This window comes from Vigna umbellata, chromosome 2 (genome assembly GCF_029865625.1).
Source record: "Vigna umbellata cultivar VRB3 chromosome 2, Vumbellata_1.0, whole genome shotgun sequence".
NCBI classification, from domain to species: domain Eukaryota; kingdom Viridiplantae; phylum Streptophyta; class Magnoliopsida; order Fabales; family Fabaceae; genus Vigna; species Vigna umbellata.
In genome coordinates, this window is record NC_142166.1 from 49,253,156 (window position 1) to 49,273,498 (window position 20,343).

At 33.6% G+C, this 20,343-nt stretch overlaps 1 protein-coding gene across 1 annotated transcript; it reads right to left on the reverse strand.

The window, feature by feature from the left end:
* Window positions 1–2,651: 2,651 nt before the first annotated feature.
* On the reverse strand, window positions 2,652–5,338 carry LOC124839632 (putative receptor protein kinase ZmPK1). The gene has a single exon (XM_047315516.2). It carries the CDS (start codon window positions 5,229–5,231, stop codon window positions 2,811–2,813), a length of 2,421 nt encoding a protein of 806 aa, XP_047171472.1. The 5' UTR covers window positions 5,232–5,338; the 3' UTR covers window positions 2,652–2,810.
* Between the last annotated feature and the right edge of the window lie 15,005 nt (window positions 5,339–20,343).

Below are 20,343 nucleotides of genomic sequence, written 5' to 3' on the forward strand. Positions count from 1 at the left end.
ATAACGCTCGTGAACCAGGTCAAACCAAGTTAAATGATGTTGAGTCAGAGCGTTCATCAACCAGGTTAAAAGATGTTAAGCCAATTGGACCAACATTTAAGTTGTTGGGCTAATAATCCAGAATAATCAAAGATATCTGATTAAAGATATTCATAAAGTTGTTTATGAGCAACCGCTCGGATTTTAAGACAAGTCTGTTTATATTTTATTAGGTTTGTGATAACCTATAAATACAGGTCTAAGGCTAAAAGCCAGGTACGTTCTATGCACTCTTCAGTACGTCCAAATACTCAACAGTGATAACAATTCACTGAATATTCTATTGTGAGCATAAGCTCTTCTAACACACGCCTAACTTGAGCATCGGAGTGCCTTTTGCAGGTACCCTCCCCCTCGGCTCGGACTTGAAGAACTTGGAGCAAGAGATTTAAAGGTCAAAAGAAAGAAAATCACGTCAATAAAGGCTCATCTCTCGGTCCCACAAAATATCTATCGAAACATTTTGGCGTCCACCGTGGGGTCGGGGTGCATCCCTTATAACCACAAGGAACCGTACAAGGATGCAGTCTCACCATCAACGTCAACAAGCTTCTACGGCTTTACAAATAATTATTTTGATATAGATTCATTTTAATATTTAATTTATATGGTTTAATTTAAATATCTTAATTCAATATTATAATATTGTTCAAAGATTTATTAAGGGTCCAATGACGCACTCACCACTTAGTCAAATTTGGCATCAAGTGTTCAACTGTACAACAGTTCGATCATTCGGCCTCACTGGTATTCAGCCGTTCGGCTTCACAGGTGATAGGACCATGCAGAGAACTCGGCCAAGAGGAGTGCAAGAACCGAGAGGTAAATCCCTCTCATCCACTAGGAAGTTCCAAAACGAACTCCTAAGTCGAAAAACCGAGCAGTAAAGAACGTTCTCCGTGAACTCTCACTCTTGTCCTAAACCGAGCGGTGTTGCACATCCCCAAGGACTAACACTCTCGTCCACTAGGAAGTTCCAAAACGAACTCCTAAGTCAAAAAACCGAGCGGTAAGGAACGTTCTCCGTAAACTCTCTCTTTAAGAACTTGAAGTAAGAGGTTTAGAAGTCAGAAAAAGAAAAGTCATGTCAGCAAAAGTTCGTCTCTCAATTTACCAAAAACATCTACCGAAACACATTCCATGAATTACCAAATCTTGAAAATTTATGGAAATCTTAAAACTGCACAAATTTAATTGGAACTTTAAAACTGGATAACTTTTCCACTTCTAGGTCCTCAAAACTCCGATGATGTTCCAGAAAAAGAAAAACGCAGACTTCGGATAGAACTAAAATTAACCCCGTGACTAATGTTTCTTATATTGAGTTGCTTGCCAAAAGCCAAAAAACTTGACCAACCTCTCCAATTGAAGCATAGATAATCGTCATTGGCCAAGTTGCTACGTTTAGGTATGCCATTTGGGTCGGTATGGATTATTTGATTAAATTAACAATATATATATCTATTGGTTGCTTGACTCCAAATGGAAGACTATGAACTTGGCTGAAAAAAATACTCAAAAACAAATACGAGGACAGAAAGAAAAATGAAATAGGTTTGTATTGCTGATGTGTAAATTATCACAATTATTATTATTATAAACCCAAAGTTGTCTCAAATTGACCCAAATTTTTCAGTGGATTTTTAGTTCAGTGGTCTTCGTTTCCATGAGCAATCCTCACACAGTTTTTGTGGGAGCTCAACTTGACATAAAATAGTCAGAACTCGGATTTGTCATCAAGTATAGCAGTAATGTTTGGCTCACGTTATTTTTGTCTTATTTTTCTTTACATTCTTATTTAAGATATCAAATTATTTAATAAGAAGAAAACGGGAAAAGGAAAGAAAATGACAGATAATGAATCTTATCTCAGATAAATTGATACCAAAAGAATACGTGACATTTGACGGAAAAGAGAGAAACAGATCGAAGTATTAAGAAACATTATCTGTGAAAAAACAAGTCGAGTTAAGAAAAATTGTTAAAACACAACACGATAAAACGGTAATTATAAAAGGAAGTTAAAAAATAATGTAAGAAAATCAAGAATAATGTTTCCCTCTGATACAACTATCAAGGAAATTTCTAATAAATCCATTTTCTTATTGTATGATTAAGGATATTTACAGATTTACGGCAAGAGTTTTGGCTTATGTTGTCTGTTTACTGTTGGCTGTTTTCATCTTTATTTCTAATCCTTATTTATAATATCTCTACCACATTTAATGTTCAACCATAGTTAAATTATTTATCCTTATTCTACATGAACAATTTTCTAATAAGAAGCAAAGTTTAAGAGCTATTCCAACTCAAACATAAAACTCTTACAAGTTCAAAAGTCCAAAATAAAAAGGATAAACAATACTGAACTATATTTTTAATTCTTGTATAATTTGATAATTTTGATCTTAATTCCTCTAGAAACACTTTGTTTTAATCTTTTTAAAAATAGAAATTGTCACATTTGATCTTTAGTAATATGATGCACAAAATATTAAATAATTATTTATTTGACAAATTATAATTATTGCATGTCATATAAAATAATCTTAAGATTCATACAATTAATATTATTAACCTATCTTAAGATGGTATTATAACGAAAATATTGATTTTGTGATAACTGAAGAACTTGATCAACAATTAAACCGAAATAATACTGTGTATAAGAACAGTAGCAATGCAGCATAAATAAAACTTTATTGTTTATAATTTATCCTTTCCTTCAAAAGAAGATGCAGCACTGGTGACAAAAATGCAAAAACATGTAACTAAGGAGAGATGAGTTTATTTTCGTTGGCCAGAAGCATTTCTGCAACTTGGCTCATGGATGGTCTTTCATTCATGTCATCTTGGACGCACTGTAAAGCCACTTTAACCAAAACCTCTACTTCTGAAACGTCGAAGTTTCCTTCTAACTTGGGATCAATGATCTCCTCCATCCAAAAGGCACAAGTGGGTGCATGTTTTATCTTCTCCCTTATCCACGTCACCAGGCGATGGTGGTCCATGTCCCTGCTGTTCTCAAGACTGTGAATTGCCACAGGGCTTCTTCCACTCACCATTTCCAACACCACAATCCCATAGCTATAAACATCCACCTTAGAAGTGATACGCAGATTGTAGACCCACTCCGGAGCCATGTACCCTCGAGTCCCTCTTATTCGTGAAAAACTAGAGTTTCCACGCTCGTCTCTGTTTAAAAGTTTTGACAACCCAAAATCTGCTACCTTGGGTTTGAACTCTGAGTCAAGTAGAATGTTTTGAGGCTTCACGTCGCAATGCAAAATCCACTCCAAACACTCTTCGTGTAAGTAAGCTAAACCTTTGGCTGTGCCCACGGCAACGTTGAACCTTTTCTTCCAATCAAGACCGTTGCCAAAGAGATTGTCTGCTAAGGATCCATGTTCCATGTACTCATACACCAAAAGCCTGTGCTTCCCTTCAACGCAATACCCCCACATGTCAATCAAATTCATGTGGTTCAGCATGCCAATTGTGCTTATTTCAGCCAAAAATTCAGCTTCCCCTTGAGTAGCTTCGTTTAAGCGTTTAATAGCCGCAACACGGTTATCATATAATGTCCCTTTGTAAACAACCCCACCTGCTCCTCGCCCAACCTCTTCTTTGAACCCTTTTGTCGCGGCTTTTAGCTCCGCGTAGGTGAACCTCTGAAACCCTGTGGCAGACAGAAGATGGTGTTGTTGATCCAGCCTGTGAGGGTGCTTGCTTGTTCTGAACAAGAAGAACCACACCAAGAAAATGGTGGAAAACTCAAACACTCCGACCCCGCAAGCGAACCAAACCAAGAAACTCAATGTGGAGTTCTTTTTTGGCGGCTGATAAACCCTGTTAAACTTTTGAGACAAACCAACGGGGCAATTCATCCGGGAATGCTTTAGAATCTTCGTGGACGAGCGCAGAATCGAATTCGGCAACTTTAGATAAATCTCTCCATCGAAACTAGGAATATCCCGTCCATTGAATGCCATCGTTTTCGGGTAACAATTATAGCTAGCAAACTCGTTAAACTTTAACTGAACAGCTACACATTTATCGCAAAGTGACAGACATATATTCAGACATTCCTTTAAGCTCGAAACGCGTGTCACGTTCCAGTCGTAGCCATACAGTTCCGTGGTTTGAAGACGGAGAAAACCAAATGACTGGCGACTGTTGCAAGAAAAAGATGAAGGAGAAAACTCAGGCTCACAGCCCTGAGTCCAGTCATTGGGATCTTTAACCTTAAACCCTTTCAAGCAATAGCAAGTCCTTCCAATAACGGGATCATGATTGCACATGCTGTTCGCTCCACAAATTCCATGAATGGTGCACGGTTCTGGAATAACTTGCCACGTCACCTCCCACGTCTTACGCTCCTCGTTGAAGCTATACAAACGCAAATTACCATCAGAATCCAACTTGAGTATCCTGTACACTTTTTTGGGATAATCCGTGGAGAGAAATTGAAACCCGTCAGAGGAAGTGAATTGTCCAAAAGAATCTAAAGAAGCAGTTTTGGTTACATTGTAGGTGGATCTGCCTATGTCAATTGCAAGCTTCCACGATGGTGGCCAGTACACGCTGGAAAACGTGCGACCTTTGTAGAGTAAGCGAAGAACGTTGTCGTTGTCGAAGTAAAGCTTGTAGAACCCCGATGAATGGTTCGTTGCACTTCTCGAAGAAACGAGACCGCCTCGTTCCGTGAGTGGTTGCGTTGGAAGAAGGGTGTCGGTAGGGGAAGCGAAGCTTTGCCAAATGGTGGTGCCTTTGGAATTGAGGAGAAGGAGGTTTCCGTTGTTTCTTAGCTTCAGATAAAGTTGGGAGGAGGAGATAGTGGCGGTTTCCCAGATAACGGTTCCTCCGGCATCCGTCAAAACGAGGTTGCCGTTTTTCCAGAGTGATAGGAAGGAGCCTTTGCCGTTGACAGGTTCGTCACGGTTGGCCATCCACACAACGGTGGGTTGTTCGGAGCGCGTGAAGCAAACGGAGAAGCAGAAGGCGTTTTCACCAACTTGGAAGAAGCCAGCTGAAAAATCACCATTGGATGAAAAGAGGATGTCGCTTTGTTTCTCTACTGAAAGTGAAGAACCTTCTTGAAGTGTATCTGTGGCTGCAGCAGATGAAGTTGAGATGAAGAGGAGAAGGATAAAGGGTTTGATACCCATTGCTGTTGGGAGCATAAAGTACATGAATTAATCGATGTTGATACACCATCAATGCCTCAGTCCAACCTGCTACATCTTTATATAAATCTACAATTACTGTTTCCTTTTTTTTCTTGTTGACTTTGTCATAACATCCAATTGTTTTTGTTTTTAAAACTATTGTTATTGGTATTATGTTTGATGCCTATTTGTTTAGTTGGATTCTTTTTACATGTGTGTACATATAAAAAAGAAGATCGATAATGTAGGAAATCATAAATCGATAAATTAACAACAAGAAAGTACATAAATTACTGTATTTTTCATATTTTACGATAAAAACTTGTAAAAGATAAGTCGGTTGTAGATTTTTCTATAAATTTAATAAATCTTGTGAAATATTCACATAAAAATTTTATGAAATATGAAACATTATAGGTTTATAGGTAGGTAGTAAAGTTCTTCCCTTTCCTTCTTTTGTTTCCATCCATTTTATATTACATGTTGATATGCATTCAATTTATCATGCCAAGAATAGGAAGAACTATGATTGCGCACAACAAATATTCCCTTAAAGAACAAGGCTGCGAATGCTAGGATTTGATAAAATTTATATTTTAATTACAAAGTTAAGGGGTTTTATTGTATATTATCACTTTTAAGACTTATTATATATCAATGTAATTTGTGATCATATCAAAATATAAAAACAATTCACATTATTCATGCGCATTATTTTCCCTACAAGATGTTATATAATTGAGAAAGTTATACCTTTTTATTTAAGAGGATAATTGATTAAAAATATCTAGCATCACCTATAAAATGAGTTGCTGATGAAATGAAAATGAAGGATAATAAATATTAGCTATAACTAAACAAGCATGCTGCTCGCAATATGTATTAGCAATGGAAAACTTTACATGTGTGTATTTTAATATAATTTTTTACCCTTCTAATAAAATTAAAAATTTTATTTTTATTAGTTGATTCTCCAAATTATTTTACATTTTAAAATAAAATATAAGGTGTTGATTGAAAAATAAGTTGTTTACGTATCCTTACCCATTAGTAATTCTTAACCTATCAACACATCTTAATAAGAAAATGTTATTTTAACAAATTTTTTTGACAATTTTTTTATAATTTATACATAGTGATTTGTGATTGGTTCGTTTCAAAAAAAATTTAAAAATAAATTTAAGCATACCAATAAAATAATGACATGTGACTTATTGTCAAAAAGTTGTTAAAAAAGCCAAAGTAGGGTTCTTCTGTCCTTTAGGTTTCAAGTTGTTTATAAGTCTTTAGCTGACAACTCACAACCATAATTCGAATCACAATTATTCTTACCATCCATATTGAATGTATCAAATATCATCTATATTATAGAAATTAGAAATTCATAATAACTTAAAAAATTTGTATTAGTTTGAGATGAGTAACATAATCTTGATATAAATTTTCAAATAGTTTTTCTGCATATACTTCGAATTATTTAAAATATTTGAACGTGTTATCCCATGTTAGTTAATTTTTCAATTATATACATTTTGTTAAGAATTTTTTATACTTTTTTATCTTTCCATAATTTTACCATAAGTTTTAGATTATAAATAATATTTATTTGAATTTATGTGTAGATTATTATATTTTTAAACTATTTTTGTTTTAATTTGCCCAAAACCCTTAGTTGTCCGGTCTCAGCGTGTTTCTAAATACATGGAGGTCTGTGATTTTGTTCATTCTTTATGCTTTTATTTTAAAGGTTTAATACCTAATTTTGTCCCCACTTTGGTTCGGAAATCTCAAGTTAGTCCCTTTTTAGAAATGTAAGTGTAATGGATCCTTACTTATAGTTATGTGAGTCTAATGAGTCCCTTCCGTTAAATAGAAGGAAACGGAGTTAGTGGGCTGATGATGTGGCAGTAGTCATTGGTGAGGTGTCAAGACGCAATGTGTGCGTGCGTGCTTACCTGGTGTTAGGGTACCTGATTTTGAAATTGGATTTTCTTAGAAATTGGGGATAAAATGATTTGGGGGTAATTTGTTCTAAATTAGGGCATGTTCGTGTGTGGAAAAGAACAGAGGCAGTGATCGCGGGAAGACGACGGAGGAGTGGTGGTTTGCAGTTGGCGAGTTACTTCTTTCTCTGCAATTCTCTCATTTTCTGCTTTCTCTGGCTTTATAAATAATCTGCACAATTGTTTTTGATTTCACAGTTAGTAACCAGTACTCCGCAATGCACCATTTCTTGTAATATATATAAATATATAGTAGTAGAACTGCTTTATGAACAACATTGCTAGAGAGATCTCGTAAAGTAGCGAACGAGAGCAGAAGATGGCAAGAAAGAGAGTAAGAATCACCAGATCCACGAGGCAGAAAATCTCTTCCGACCACGCTTTCAAGCACCAACGATTTTCCCGAACTCTGATACGCCAGAAAACAAATTTGAAAAACAGAAAGAAATAAAGAGTTAGAAAGCATTGTAGTTTGAACGAAGAAAGTGTTCAGTACCTGGCCACCAACGATGTTTGAACCTGAGCAACAGTGGTGGTAGGTGGTGATTGAACAGTGTTTTGACTACCACTGTCACTGCGAGTGCCTGATCCATAAGCAACGCTGAATTCTGCCTTTGATTTATTCTCCTTGCTGTCGTGACAACCCATTTTCTATTGGGAAGGATTTGGGAGAAGATTAAACCATGGAATGGAGCTCTCTGCAATGCCTGCAATGGTGGATTGGAGCTTCTCCAGGTTAGGCTCTCTGCATTGTCCGGGTTCAAAACACTTCAGGCGGCCTCCACCTCCACGCCAAGCTTCCCTTCCCTGTGATGCTGGAAGGAACATCACGGAACCGAATACAGCTGCTGTTGGAACCGAATATGGTGTTGTGCGAGATCTGCGAGAATGGGGAACCGAATACATTTGCGCCTGGAACTGGATACAGCTCGTGTGTGAATGGTTTGAAGCTCTGGAACCGAATACTACAGCTATGAAACCGAATATGTTTTCTTCAAATTTGTGATGAAGCACTGTATATCGTCTTCTTCACCTTCAAACACACGCATTCGACTTTACACATTCGACTTTGCAGCACAGTCCAAGGACATTTCCCTTTTGCCCCCACTGACATGGACTCTTCTTTTCTCATTTTTATAAATTTTTAATTGCGTTTTGACACCTCACCAATGACTACTGCCACATCATCAGTTCACTAACTCCGTTTCCTTCTATTTAACGGAAGGGACTCATTAGACTCATATAATTACAAGTAAGGATCCATTACACTTACATTTCTAAAAAGGGACTAACTTGAGATTTCCGAACCAAAGTGGGGACAAAATTGGGTATTAAACCTATTTTAAAAGTCTCATGACTAAAGTATGTCTGAGAATTATAATAATTATATTAAGTTTTATTTTTAAGCTTAATATTTTCAAAGATGTTAAGCTGTGGTTAAAAAATTAAACAAAATAGTTATGTAGAAGTTAAAAAATAGTCTTATATTATTAATTTATTATCAGTAAATTTACATTTTGTGGGTTTATATTTGTGGAAAATTGAGATTTTTGCTTATTTTATTAATAAAAATATTTCATTTCACTTACATTTCTAATTTCTATTTTTTTTAATATATTCTTTCTGTACAAATACAAATCAAGAATATACTATATTTTATCAGGGTCTGTGTAGTATTGAATGAAATTTTTTTAAAGGAAAAACCCAATTTAAATCAGCATGAAATATAAATGTGAATAATTAAAATAATAGAAATAAATGCACACTTAAAATGAATTTTAGAAAGTAACGTCGAACTAAATATTAATATTCGTTTGATATTCTAATAAACACGCTTTTCCAAACCGAACTCCAAGCTTGTTAGTTCGTCAAACATTCTCTACAATTTCAAGGGTGTACGTTTTAAATTAGTTTTAAATTAATTTTAGTATTTAGGTCTCTGTAGCCTATAGTCTTTTTTTTTTATTAAATATATTTTTCGCCCCTTAAGTATCACACGATTTTGAGTTTAGTCCCTACTCGAAACTTTGATGGTTTTTAGTCCTCATAGTTTTAAAACTCTTATTATTAGTCCTTAAAATTGGACGGCGTTAACTTTTAGTAGATGTGGCAAACAGCGAGGCCACGTTTTATGCCAGCTTGTCTCTTCACTCTCTGTCACGCACGTTGCTTGTGCTTGAGAACTTCGTTCGTCTTCCCCGGCAGAGCCTAGCCTCCATCGGACCAGCCGCCGTGCCGGACCTTCTCCCCTTCCTTTGATTCGGCCCGACCCAAAAGTAGGGGTTATCTTCCCCATTTCGGCGAAGCAGATGGCCGCCAACGTCTACTGTTCCGTGCCGTCAACACCTGCTCCATGGCATTCTAGAAAACACGAGCATCCATGGCATTCCCAGAATCACCTAAAACTCAGACAAAACCAGAAAACGCAACCAACTCCAATCGCAAATCGCACCGTGCCGGAAGATGCACATCGAGTTCGCTCCGACCAATCGAGAACCACGGCCAAGCGAAATCCCAAATCGCGAGTGCTGCGACGAACCCTAAATCGCCTAAGTCTCTCTGCCATTGCGCCTTCATCTCGCAAGCTACCCTGTAGCGACGCCATCCTCCATCAACGCCACCTTCAACGCGCAAAATCCTTGCAAGCCGCGACATCCTCCCTCGCGTCATCACCATCACCTGCAATAGACCTGCAAATCTAAAAACACAGCAAAAACTCCATTCGCCACCTGCAAGAGAGCAACCCTTCCCTTCTCGCGTTCTTGGCTCATTACGGCGTAAGATAGAAGAGCAAAATCGTGGCAGAGGTGCAGGGGCAAGTTTCCCTAATCTGGCAAACTCTAATTTGGGGTGGAAGGGGGCTGACACGTGTCAAATTCTTATTGGCTAGATAAAAAGAAAAACAACGTGGCAGAGAGTGAAGAGGCAAGCTGACATAAGACGTGTCACATCTACTAAAAGTTAACGCCGTCCAATTTTAAGAACTAATAGTAAGAGTTTTAAAACTATAAGAACTAAAAACCATTAAAGTTTCTAGTATGAACTAAATCCAAAATCGTGTGATAGTTAAGGGACGAAAAATATATTTAACCCTTTTTTTTTTTCTACACCTTCAACTACGTGTCTTTGAATAGCTAAATAAATGACGCGATATGCGCTAAGTGGTAAGATGAATAAATGTTAGTGAAATGTTCAAATTTGGAATTAACCAATACACCTTCAAGTACGTGTCTTTGAATAGCTAAATAAATGACACGATATGCGCTAAGTGGTAAGATGAATAAATGTTCAAATTTGGAATTAACCAATATTTCCACACAATAAATATGAGTGGATCCATACCCCCAATCACCAAGACCAAATACTGTCAAATGTCACCTGCTCTAGTACGTTGCTAATAACTTCATTAAGTGAAAAAGAAAAACATCCTTAAAAATAATTTACTCTTATCATAAGTTGTCGAAAACCTGTTAAAATAAGAGAAAAAACAGATTAGAGAAGTATTTTTAATAAATATTTAATAAAATGTTATAAAAAATACTATAAGATAATGAAGCAGATTAAAATATTAAAACTAACATAAATTATTATTGTTTTTTAGTAAAAAAAATTATTGAGACCGATAAGCTAAAATATGTCACATAAAAATGTGATCGACTTTTTTCTTGTCTCCAAATATCTCTTCTATCAACTTCTTTTATATCTTTTAAATTCATGTGAATTTTCTAATTTTAAAACTCCTCATTTACTTTAATCAAATGTTCTTTAGTATTTCTTTATTATTTAATCCCTGAAGTTATAATCTCTTGTACTATTATCAAATATATTTTTATATATCAAACAAGTGACACTTTATCTTAGATCATTATTAGTCTTATCAATTTTATAATCATTCGATATATCATTACATAACTTCCTTAGCATTAATCTTAACCTAAAAAGGCATAAGACTAAAAGTATAATTTTTAACATTAATTAAATTGATATTAGACCTAACACCACACAACTCCTTTAGGCTTTGTTCACTTGAATGGATTTGGAGAAGAGTGATTGGAGGATTTGAGAGGATTTGAAGGTAAATTTTTTTGTTGTTTATTTAAGTGGATTTAGAGGTAAGTGAGAGTGAATTTGAAAGTAAAGTTTGTGAGAATTAGTCTAGAATTTGATTGATGTGACAGATTAAAAAAATTTACTTACAAATCCCTCTCACTTACCTCTAAATCCACTCAAATAAACAACAACAAAATTTACCTTCAAATCACCTCAATCACTCTTCCCCAAATCCATTCAAGTGAACAAAACCTTAGTCTTAATATCACAATATAAGGCTAAAAGTTCTTTAAACCAAATTTAATCATTTAATTTCTACTATCAATCCATCTCATTTGGTTACCTTAAAATAAATACTTAAATTTAGATGTTTTTGAAAAGTCAGTTTTGAATGGCTTTATGTCACTTAAATTCTTCATAATATCATGATACCATACTAGAACACCTTGAAATGTAATTTTTGGGTGTCATGAGGTTATCAAATTCTTCTTGATGTCTTAAGAGGTCAGCTTAGTGGAACACCTTGAAAGATCATTCTAAAATGCTATCAGGTTGTCCAAATTCCTTTAGGTGCCTTGTAAGATCACATTTTGGGAGACTAATACTCTTTTCTTGTGGGATACTAATGTTTCTTTCGACGTTTAAGAGACTAATTACTCTTTTCATATTTTAGGAAATTGGTTGTTCCTTTCATGTTTTAGGAGACTGATTGCTCCTTTTATATTTTTAAGAAACTATTGTTCATTTCGTATTTTAGGAGATTTGATGCTCCTTTCAAATTTTAGGAGACTGATTATTCCTTTTAGATTTTTAGTAGATTAGTTACTCGTTTTGAACTTTTAGAAAAATGGTTGCTCATTTTGGATTTTTAAAAAGAATGGTTGCTCCTTTTAGATTTTAGGAGACTATTCTTTTTGAACTTTTAGGAGACTAGTTGTTAATCGAATTTTCATCTTTTGGTTAGAACAACAAAGAAACGTTGTTTTTAATGAGATAAATGATGAAATATACTTCAAACACAACTGAAAAATAAATAACAAATGAGTGATCAAGATGAACAAATATTGATAAATCAAATAGAATAAAAAAATGATAAATAAATAAAAAATGAGATTATGCCACGTCGTTGCCAATCAAAATGATAATTTTATTGCCAACCAGTCATAGTATCTCAACACAATGCAAGATGATACACAACTAATCGAATCATCATACTAATTCTAAAGATCTTTAATCCAACAAAAATGGTAAATGGCAAAGAAAGGGTGTGAATATTCCACACTCATATTGTCTATAATACTATGCATTAGAAAAATAAAATTTTGGCCATCGAGATACGGATCAAAAAATTCCACCATGATGCCATAATGTTCTAACAAAAAATACATATACCAGCTAAAAACACTGAAAAATGTGATTTGCCTTTTCTTTCTCCTTCCAAAAATATCTTTTATCCTCTTCTTTCAGACCCTCCAAATTCCTCAGCCTCAAACTCTTCGTTTACTCTAATCAAATATTCTTTAATGTTTAGTTTCTAACCTCTTTTATTATTATCAAATATACTAACATTTATCGATCAACCAATTAACACTTTATCCTAAATTAGTATTGGTCCTGTCGATCCCATCATCTTAATTAGCACTACCACAACATTTATGCTAATGTATTAATGTCTCTTTCTCTACGGTGTTATGTTATTTTATATTAAAATATCATACAATATTATCAATATTAATTTAAGTGCTGTTATGGACGCAGATCAATCCGATTGATTACGTAGCAGCGACCATCGAGTTGCCCAAATTAATAAATGTTCTTAAGCAAACTACACATTATAATATTTCCATTTCTTTACCTATACATCCTACATTTCAAACATTAATCATAAAATGCATGTGAGGAAGGGGCCCAGTTGATGCTTAACCGAGAAAGGACGTTGGCCACACGACAAAACAAACACAAATGGATCTTTTCCTGACTAATGAAAATATATAACAATGGGTTCTAATTGTAAAGAATGTGCCTCAATGATTTTTTAATTAAATAATTATAATTACAGAGTGGTTCTGGATGTTAATGTATACGTAACCAACATGAAATAGACTTAGAAGTTGACTTTAACATAAGAATAAGTAGCTTGAAGTCCAGAAGCACCGGTTTAATTTAAAACTGTGTGATGGTAAGGTTTATTAACAATTAATTGTTTCATTTTTATAATCAATGCATAGTTTATTTAAATATCTTCAAATTTAATTATGAATAAATTAGCTTATATAAATCGCCATATTCTAGGATTAAATTCTGTACATTTAATCTTAGTTTTACCTGTTTACATATTATAAGGTTTTAAGTTTGATTTTCATTATACATACAAAATACTTTTTTTTATTTAGATAAATAATAAATACATTTTAATTGAATTGTTTACTGAAAATAATATAACTATCTCCATTTAAAATGTTAATTACTATGTTGTCTATATTAAGTGTTTAGTATTTTGTTAGTAATTTCAGCTCTAAACTAACTATGAATTAGATATTAACACTGAAAAGTGTCAAAAATTTAAAAACGATAGAAATTCCTATGACTAAAATAAAGTAAAAAAATTATATTTGCAAACCCTTAACCTATTTAGATGTTCACCCTGCACTTCCAATCCTTTCACCTGCACCTCCAAATTTTAACAAAATCACTATTTTATCCCTAATTAAAAGTTATTTTAATTTTTGTAAAAACTAAAAAGAATCTGATCAAAGATTTTTAAAGGTTTTAATTTTTATTCTCTTCATTGCATTTCATTTGGTTGTCACACAGAACAGGGCAAATTCAACTTTTACGTTCTCTACATCGCATTTCATTTGCTTCTCACATAGCACAATACAATTTATTTTATACCAATTTTTTAACAAATTAAAAACTAATAAAATAAATTAAGCATCTATAATTAAATTATAAAATCAAAAAAAATAATCTAATAAACTTAAAAATTAAAACACCAAAATAATAATAGTACTTAAAACTACTTAATAGTTTTATAATTTTTTTATATAAATTTTAAATAAATTTATATTTTTAATAAAATTAAAATATTCATACAAATTATCTATTTAAATATTTATAAATAATATAATTAAACATTTTAAATTAATCTAATAAACTTTCACATTCAAAATAAAAAACTTTTAAATTTTAAATATAAGAAAAGATTTTAAAAAAACAAACTTTTACACTGTAAATAACATAATTAAACCTTTTGAAATAATATAACAAATTTTAAAATCACCTCTTAAATATTTGTAAATGATATAATTAAATATTTTAAAGTAATGTAGTGAGTTTTTATATTATAAAGTAATCTAATAAATTAAAAAAAACTTTCCAAAGCACATCGGTTTTTGATGTACGAAACAATTATTTTAAAAAACATATATATACATCGCATTTCAAGATGTGATAAACAAATTTTAGAAAAAATATGTATCGGATCCGATACAGACAAAACCGGATATTGAGATCCGAAAATTGTCTTTTCAAATATCGACATTCTGATTCTTTCGGACGTTATGTTTTACTTTTATTTGAATATGGACATCCGTAACATATACAAATTTAATAATTAGGAGAATTTAAAAAAAAACAGCGTCCAAGCTGCTACCATTTCCAGTTTTCTCCAACCTCCACATGTAAGTTGCTTCTCCAAGCTTCCAAGCTACCTCCAACACCTTAATATTCAACCAAATGCTTGAGTAGAAAAACACTCAAGAGAAGAAGGAAATAGGGTACATAGGTGCAAACACTTAATAGAGATGAATGAAATGGAAATGGAATACATAGGGTGCAAACACTTAGTTTGAGTGGATTTGAGGGACTAAATTTGAGGGTATTTGAGAGAATTTGAAGATAAATTTTTTTGTCGTTTATTTGAGTGAATTTGGAGGTAAATGAGAGTGAATTTGGAAATAAATTTTTTTAATTTGTCACGTCAATACAATTCTGTACTAATTTTCATAAATTTTATTTCCAAATTCACTCTCATTTACCTCTAAATTCACTCAAATAAATAACAAAAAAATTTATCTTCAAATCCTCTCAAATCTCCTCAAATCCCTCAAAAGAACATGGCCTTAAAAGTGAATGAGATGCAGGTCTTTTAAACAATATATTTAATGCCGAAAAAGGCTTTATTTAATGTACACGGAGAATTTTTCAATAAATTAATTTTAATATCTATTAATTAAAAGGGATTTATGAAAATTGAAGGTGCATATGAAAGGGTGGAGGTTCAGGAACAACCACCTATTTAAGGCTACTGGCCCAAAACAATTAAACAACGAGCCTGTGAAGGGTGTTACTCTCTCCACCACCACATTTTCTTCCTCCACCTCCCCAATTTTATTACATATTTTTTGAATTACAAAACTAACTTTTTATAATTACAAAAATAACTTTTTTACTTTTTAATCATAATTATTTACTTTAACCCTAAAATCTATTTTTCTACCCTTTCTTACCCATTTTCTAACCCTCTCATATTCTCACTCAAACTCCATCACATCCGTTTCTCATCTTCCATCTTTCCTCCATATCCTTTATTCAAAAATAATATATCAAAAAATATAAATTATATTATTTAAATATCTTCAAAATTAATATAAAAAAAACTGTAAAATATAAACCGTATAATCTTTAAACGGATGTTGACATCCGTTGACGGATGCTCACATCCGTTTAAAGATTATACGGTTTATATTTTAGGGTTTTATTATGCACCTTCACACCTCTGAACCTCTCACGCCTCTGAACCAGCACCTTGAAGCACCACCACACTCACGGCTGAAGATGAATTGCTTTCCCCACTTTCAATCTTACTAAACACAAAGTCCACCACACTCTCACGTCACAATTTTGTAAAAGAGAAGAAGTGGAACATGAGAGACAACCCAAGAGTAGTGGAACGTAAGAGACAACCTGAAAAAAATAATAAAGAGAAAGAAGGAAGAATAATAAAGAGAATGAATGTCCACGTCAGATTTTAAATAATATTAACCATAAAATTTTAATAAGGGTAAAATAGGAATGAAAAAATAAAAAAAATGGTAAAAAGGGAATGGAGTGATGGAGAAAGCAAGTTGTGGTGGTGGAGGGAGTAACACCCGCCTGTGAAATGAAATGGCCGAAACCCCAACTACAGATATAACATACGAGGCTTTCCTCCTGCACCCGACATTTTCTTCCTGCACCACCAAATATCATTGTGAGCTCCCTTATAATCCTAATAAGTATATATTTAAATTATTAAATTAATTAAGTAAGAAGTAATTATTGCTTCTCCACTATATTTATTGTTGGCTTGTTATATTTACTTCTTCTCCTAGATCCCCAGATTACTTTCACAAACCATTTTTAACTACATGTTTCTCTCTGCTTTATTTCAACCAGTTCTTTTTTTTTTTTAATATATTATTCTTCTTCTTCAACGTTATTTTTTCTTTTCAAATTATTTTTCTTCAACGGTTCTTAAATGTATTTGTATTAGTTATATTAAACAAAAGTTCTTTACAAAATTCTGATAAACCATGTTTCATATTTGTTGAATTTTTTTCATTAGAGACAAGTTTATTTCTCATCGAACATATATAAAATTTGAATAGGTTATCAAAAACAAAAATAATATTCAACTACATGATATTCCACGATGTAAATGTTACTTGATTCACATGACTCATCAACAAAGAAACGTTATGTGAACTTTCTAGAAATTCACACATAGATGGTTCTGAGCCCTGCATGTAAAGGTACCATGTGCTCTTTCCATGTGAAACAAACAAACTTTGAAAACATAAGCAAATTTCCCAAACATATAAAACATTAAAAGACAATTTCTTCATGCTTCCCCGTTTTCTTCACGTAACCCATAAAACATGATAATCCAAAATTGTCCCTCATTATAAGTGATTATTTTCAGAGTATAATTCATAATGTATTTTTAAATTGGAAATAAAATTTGAATTTTACAATTCGAAATATATTTAAAATATATATATATATATATATATATATATATATATATATATATATATTATATTTTAATTAATTTTAATAATGTCAAAACAGTATTTTTAATAATAAATACAATACAATGTGTCAGAACCCATTTAAAACGCACTCAGGACTAATTTTAGTAGAGTTCACATGTCAAGAGGGGGTTCGACACTCAGATGACGGACGTCAGATGTCAAGCGAAGAGATCCGAAAATCAGATAGGGGAAGGCAGGTGTTGACAGATGAGCGGACGCTCGTTCTTGACGTTGGAAGGAAAACTTTGAGTTTTCAGAAATCCACGTCATTCCCTGCATGCAACCTCTCCTCTAATCTCTGAAATTCTCATTTCTCCTCCTTCTCTCTAAAAGTTCTCCCTTCTCTCTAAGAAATCTCACATTTTCTCTTCTTCGATCTCCGTTCAAGCACCGTAGAAGCATTTTCGGCATCAAGGGCTTCAGTTTGAACCGATCGGTTTCGAGTTCTGAACTGGTAAGTTCTCCTTGTCTTTAGTCGTTCGTTATCTGGTACATGAAAACCAAGTTCTGGTTGCATGATGTCATCTTGTTTGAGCCATTGTGGGTCTTCTATTGTTTGGTTTAGTTTGAAGAATTGTTGAACGTGAGAGTAGAAGGAATTATAGTCAGGCGAGCCTTAATTTTGTCTCTAGGAACGTTCGTTCACGCTCAGAGATAAGGGAAGCTTATTTAATTTAATTTGTATATTTACTGTGCTGCATGAACGTTCGTTGATTTGATGATTGGATATGAAATATGAATGTGCTATGTTCTGATGTATGAAATTTCTATGATATGGATTGTATGAAGTATGAAAATTGGCTATGATATGAATATACGAAATTATGAAGAGATATGTTGAGAAATTTAATTGAGATAAATGATTTCGAAGTATGAAATTCCCTATGAAAGTTTACGATCGTTACTGAACGGTTATTGACCGTTCGGTTTTTCTAGTGAACTTGGTTATAATTGGATTATGTCATTTGGAAAGAATCCTAGTTGAGGACGAGCGTCTTCGTTTCGTAATACTGTGCATGAGCGTTCGACCAAGCATAATTGTTTCTTGGTATTCGCTTATAAACTTAAGTATTTATATATATGTATTTGTATATTTTAGTTTGTTCTTAAACACTGCTCCAATAGTATCTTCTTATATTTATCAAGGCCTTCTATTATAAGTTTAGTAGTGCTCGGTCTTACCCTAAGCGCTCGTACTGAGTAATGCTCGGTCTCACACCAAGCGCTCGTACTGAGTAGCGCTCGGTCTTACACCAAGCGATCGTACTCGTTTCTTTTATAATCCATCTTGAGGAAATAGCGTTCGTCCAACTTTAATAGAGTTCTCTCTCTCTACCGTGTTCGATCATTAACTGGCATTCGGTTTTCTTCAGGCTAAATTCAAATAAGCTAAGTATTTATAAACGTTCGGGTTCTTCATGTGACTCCTTCTAAGTATTATTTTTTGAATGTTTTGAAGTGTATGCATTCATTGGTTCCAGCCTAGAGTCTTAGAACTTCTTGACATGGTCTTTTCGGTGTTCAGTCGGAGCTCTCAAGAGTCAGTTCGTCTAATTGCCCACCTTGTAATTAACGTTCGTTCCATTCATTTCTTACGATATCTATTGCACTCGGTTTCTTTATCAAATTGATAGTAAACCTCTTGACCTTAGTCTGTTCTGGAACGAGAGACCTCTCGGTCACACTCTAAGTGTTCAGTCTATTTAAAAGTGAATAATAATGAAAGATGAAGAGAATATGATATGAATGAAATGTGTTGGATTATGGACGAGCGTTCCGGGGAAGAACGACTCATGATTGAATATTGGAATTGGTAAAGTATGAATGTGGTCATGTTAAGCTGGCGGTTCATCCTGATCTTCTGTGAGTACTCGTCCTCACGTAGAGGAGGGTAGGTCATGTGTGGGAACGACAAGAGGTCTTAGTCCTTATGGTTAATTTGGACAGATAGGACTAACCTCGGGTGGCAGCTGTTGAGGGCATCCCAGTTACTACATCACCCGGGTGCACGAATGTCGTAGCTACACAGATTTCATACAGTCCGAACATTCAGTCTAGTATTAGGCTTTGCATGAAACGTATGATGAAATTTATCTTGTGTGTTTGTTTGTGTGAAATGTATGTTTATACATGAATTAAATTACATAAGCTTACCCTGTATTTCCTGTCTTGTCTGTTTTGTATGTTCGTTTTGTCATTGCAATGATCATCCGTGTGGATGTGAGCAGAAGGAGACAAGCTGTTGGAAGAGGCGCTGGAAGAAGAAAACCTAGTAGAGATAGAGGTTAAGACCGAACCGTAGAACCGTTCGGTCAGTAGCAATAGCCTGATAGCCTGATCGTTCGACCACCTTCCTCTTTTGTTTTGTATGACCGTTCGATATAGTATTTTGTAAACCGTTCGGTCAGATTTATACCACTGTACAGTTTAAATTTGTAACTCTTTTGGTAAGGTCGTTCGCCCATAAGCGTACGCTCTACTTTAGTGTAAGACTGATCTGGATTATTATTTAATGTAATTATTCTATTATATATTTTTAGACTGTATTTTTGAGATGTTACCGTTGTTAACAAATTTAAATTACTCTTCATAATACTATAGAAATATTTTTACTAATAGATAAAATGAATTTAGACCATAAAAAAATATTTATATTATTATAAATAATAATGATAATAACACAAACTCCGAAATGTATTTTGGGACTGTGTAATTTATAATGTAATAAAAATCTGCACAAGTACCTTGTCCAGACAAGGTGCATTGGAAACAAGGGAAACTCAGTGGGAATAGGTTAAGGGTTTAAACCTAATTTTAATTAATGGTATTTTGGAAATCAAAGGTTTTATGGAGGGTGCAGGAAGAAATGCTCTAAAACCAGACGTAAAAGTTGAGCTCGATACGGTCCAAATGAATTAATCTCAGATTAATAAAAAAAAAAACTAAAAGGAAACTTTATATTAGGGTTGATCTTACTTTAATAGAAAAAAAAGCGTAAGAGAACAG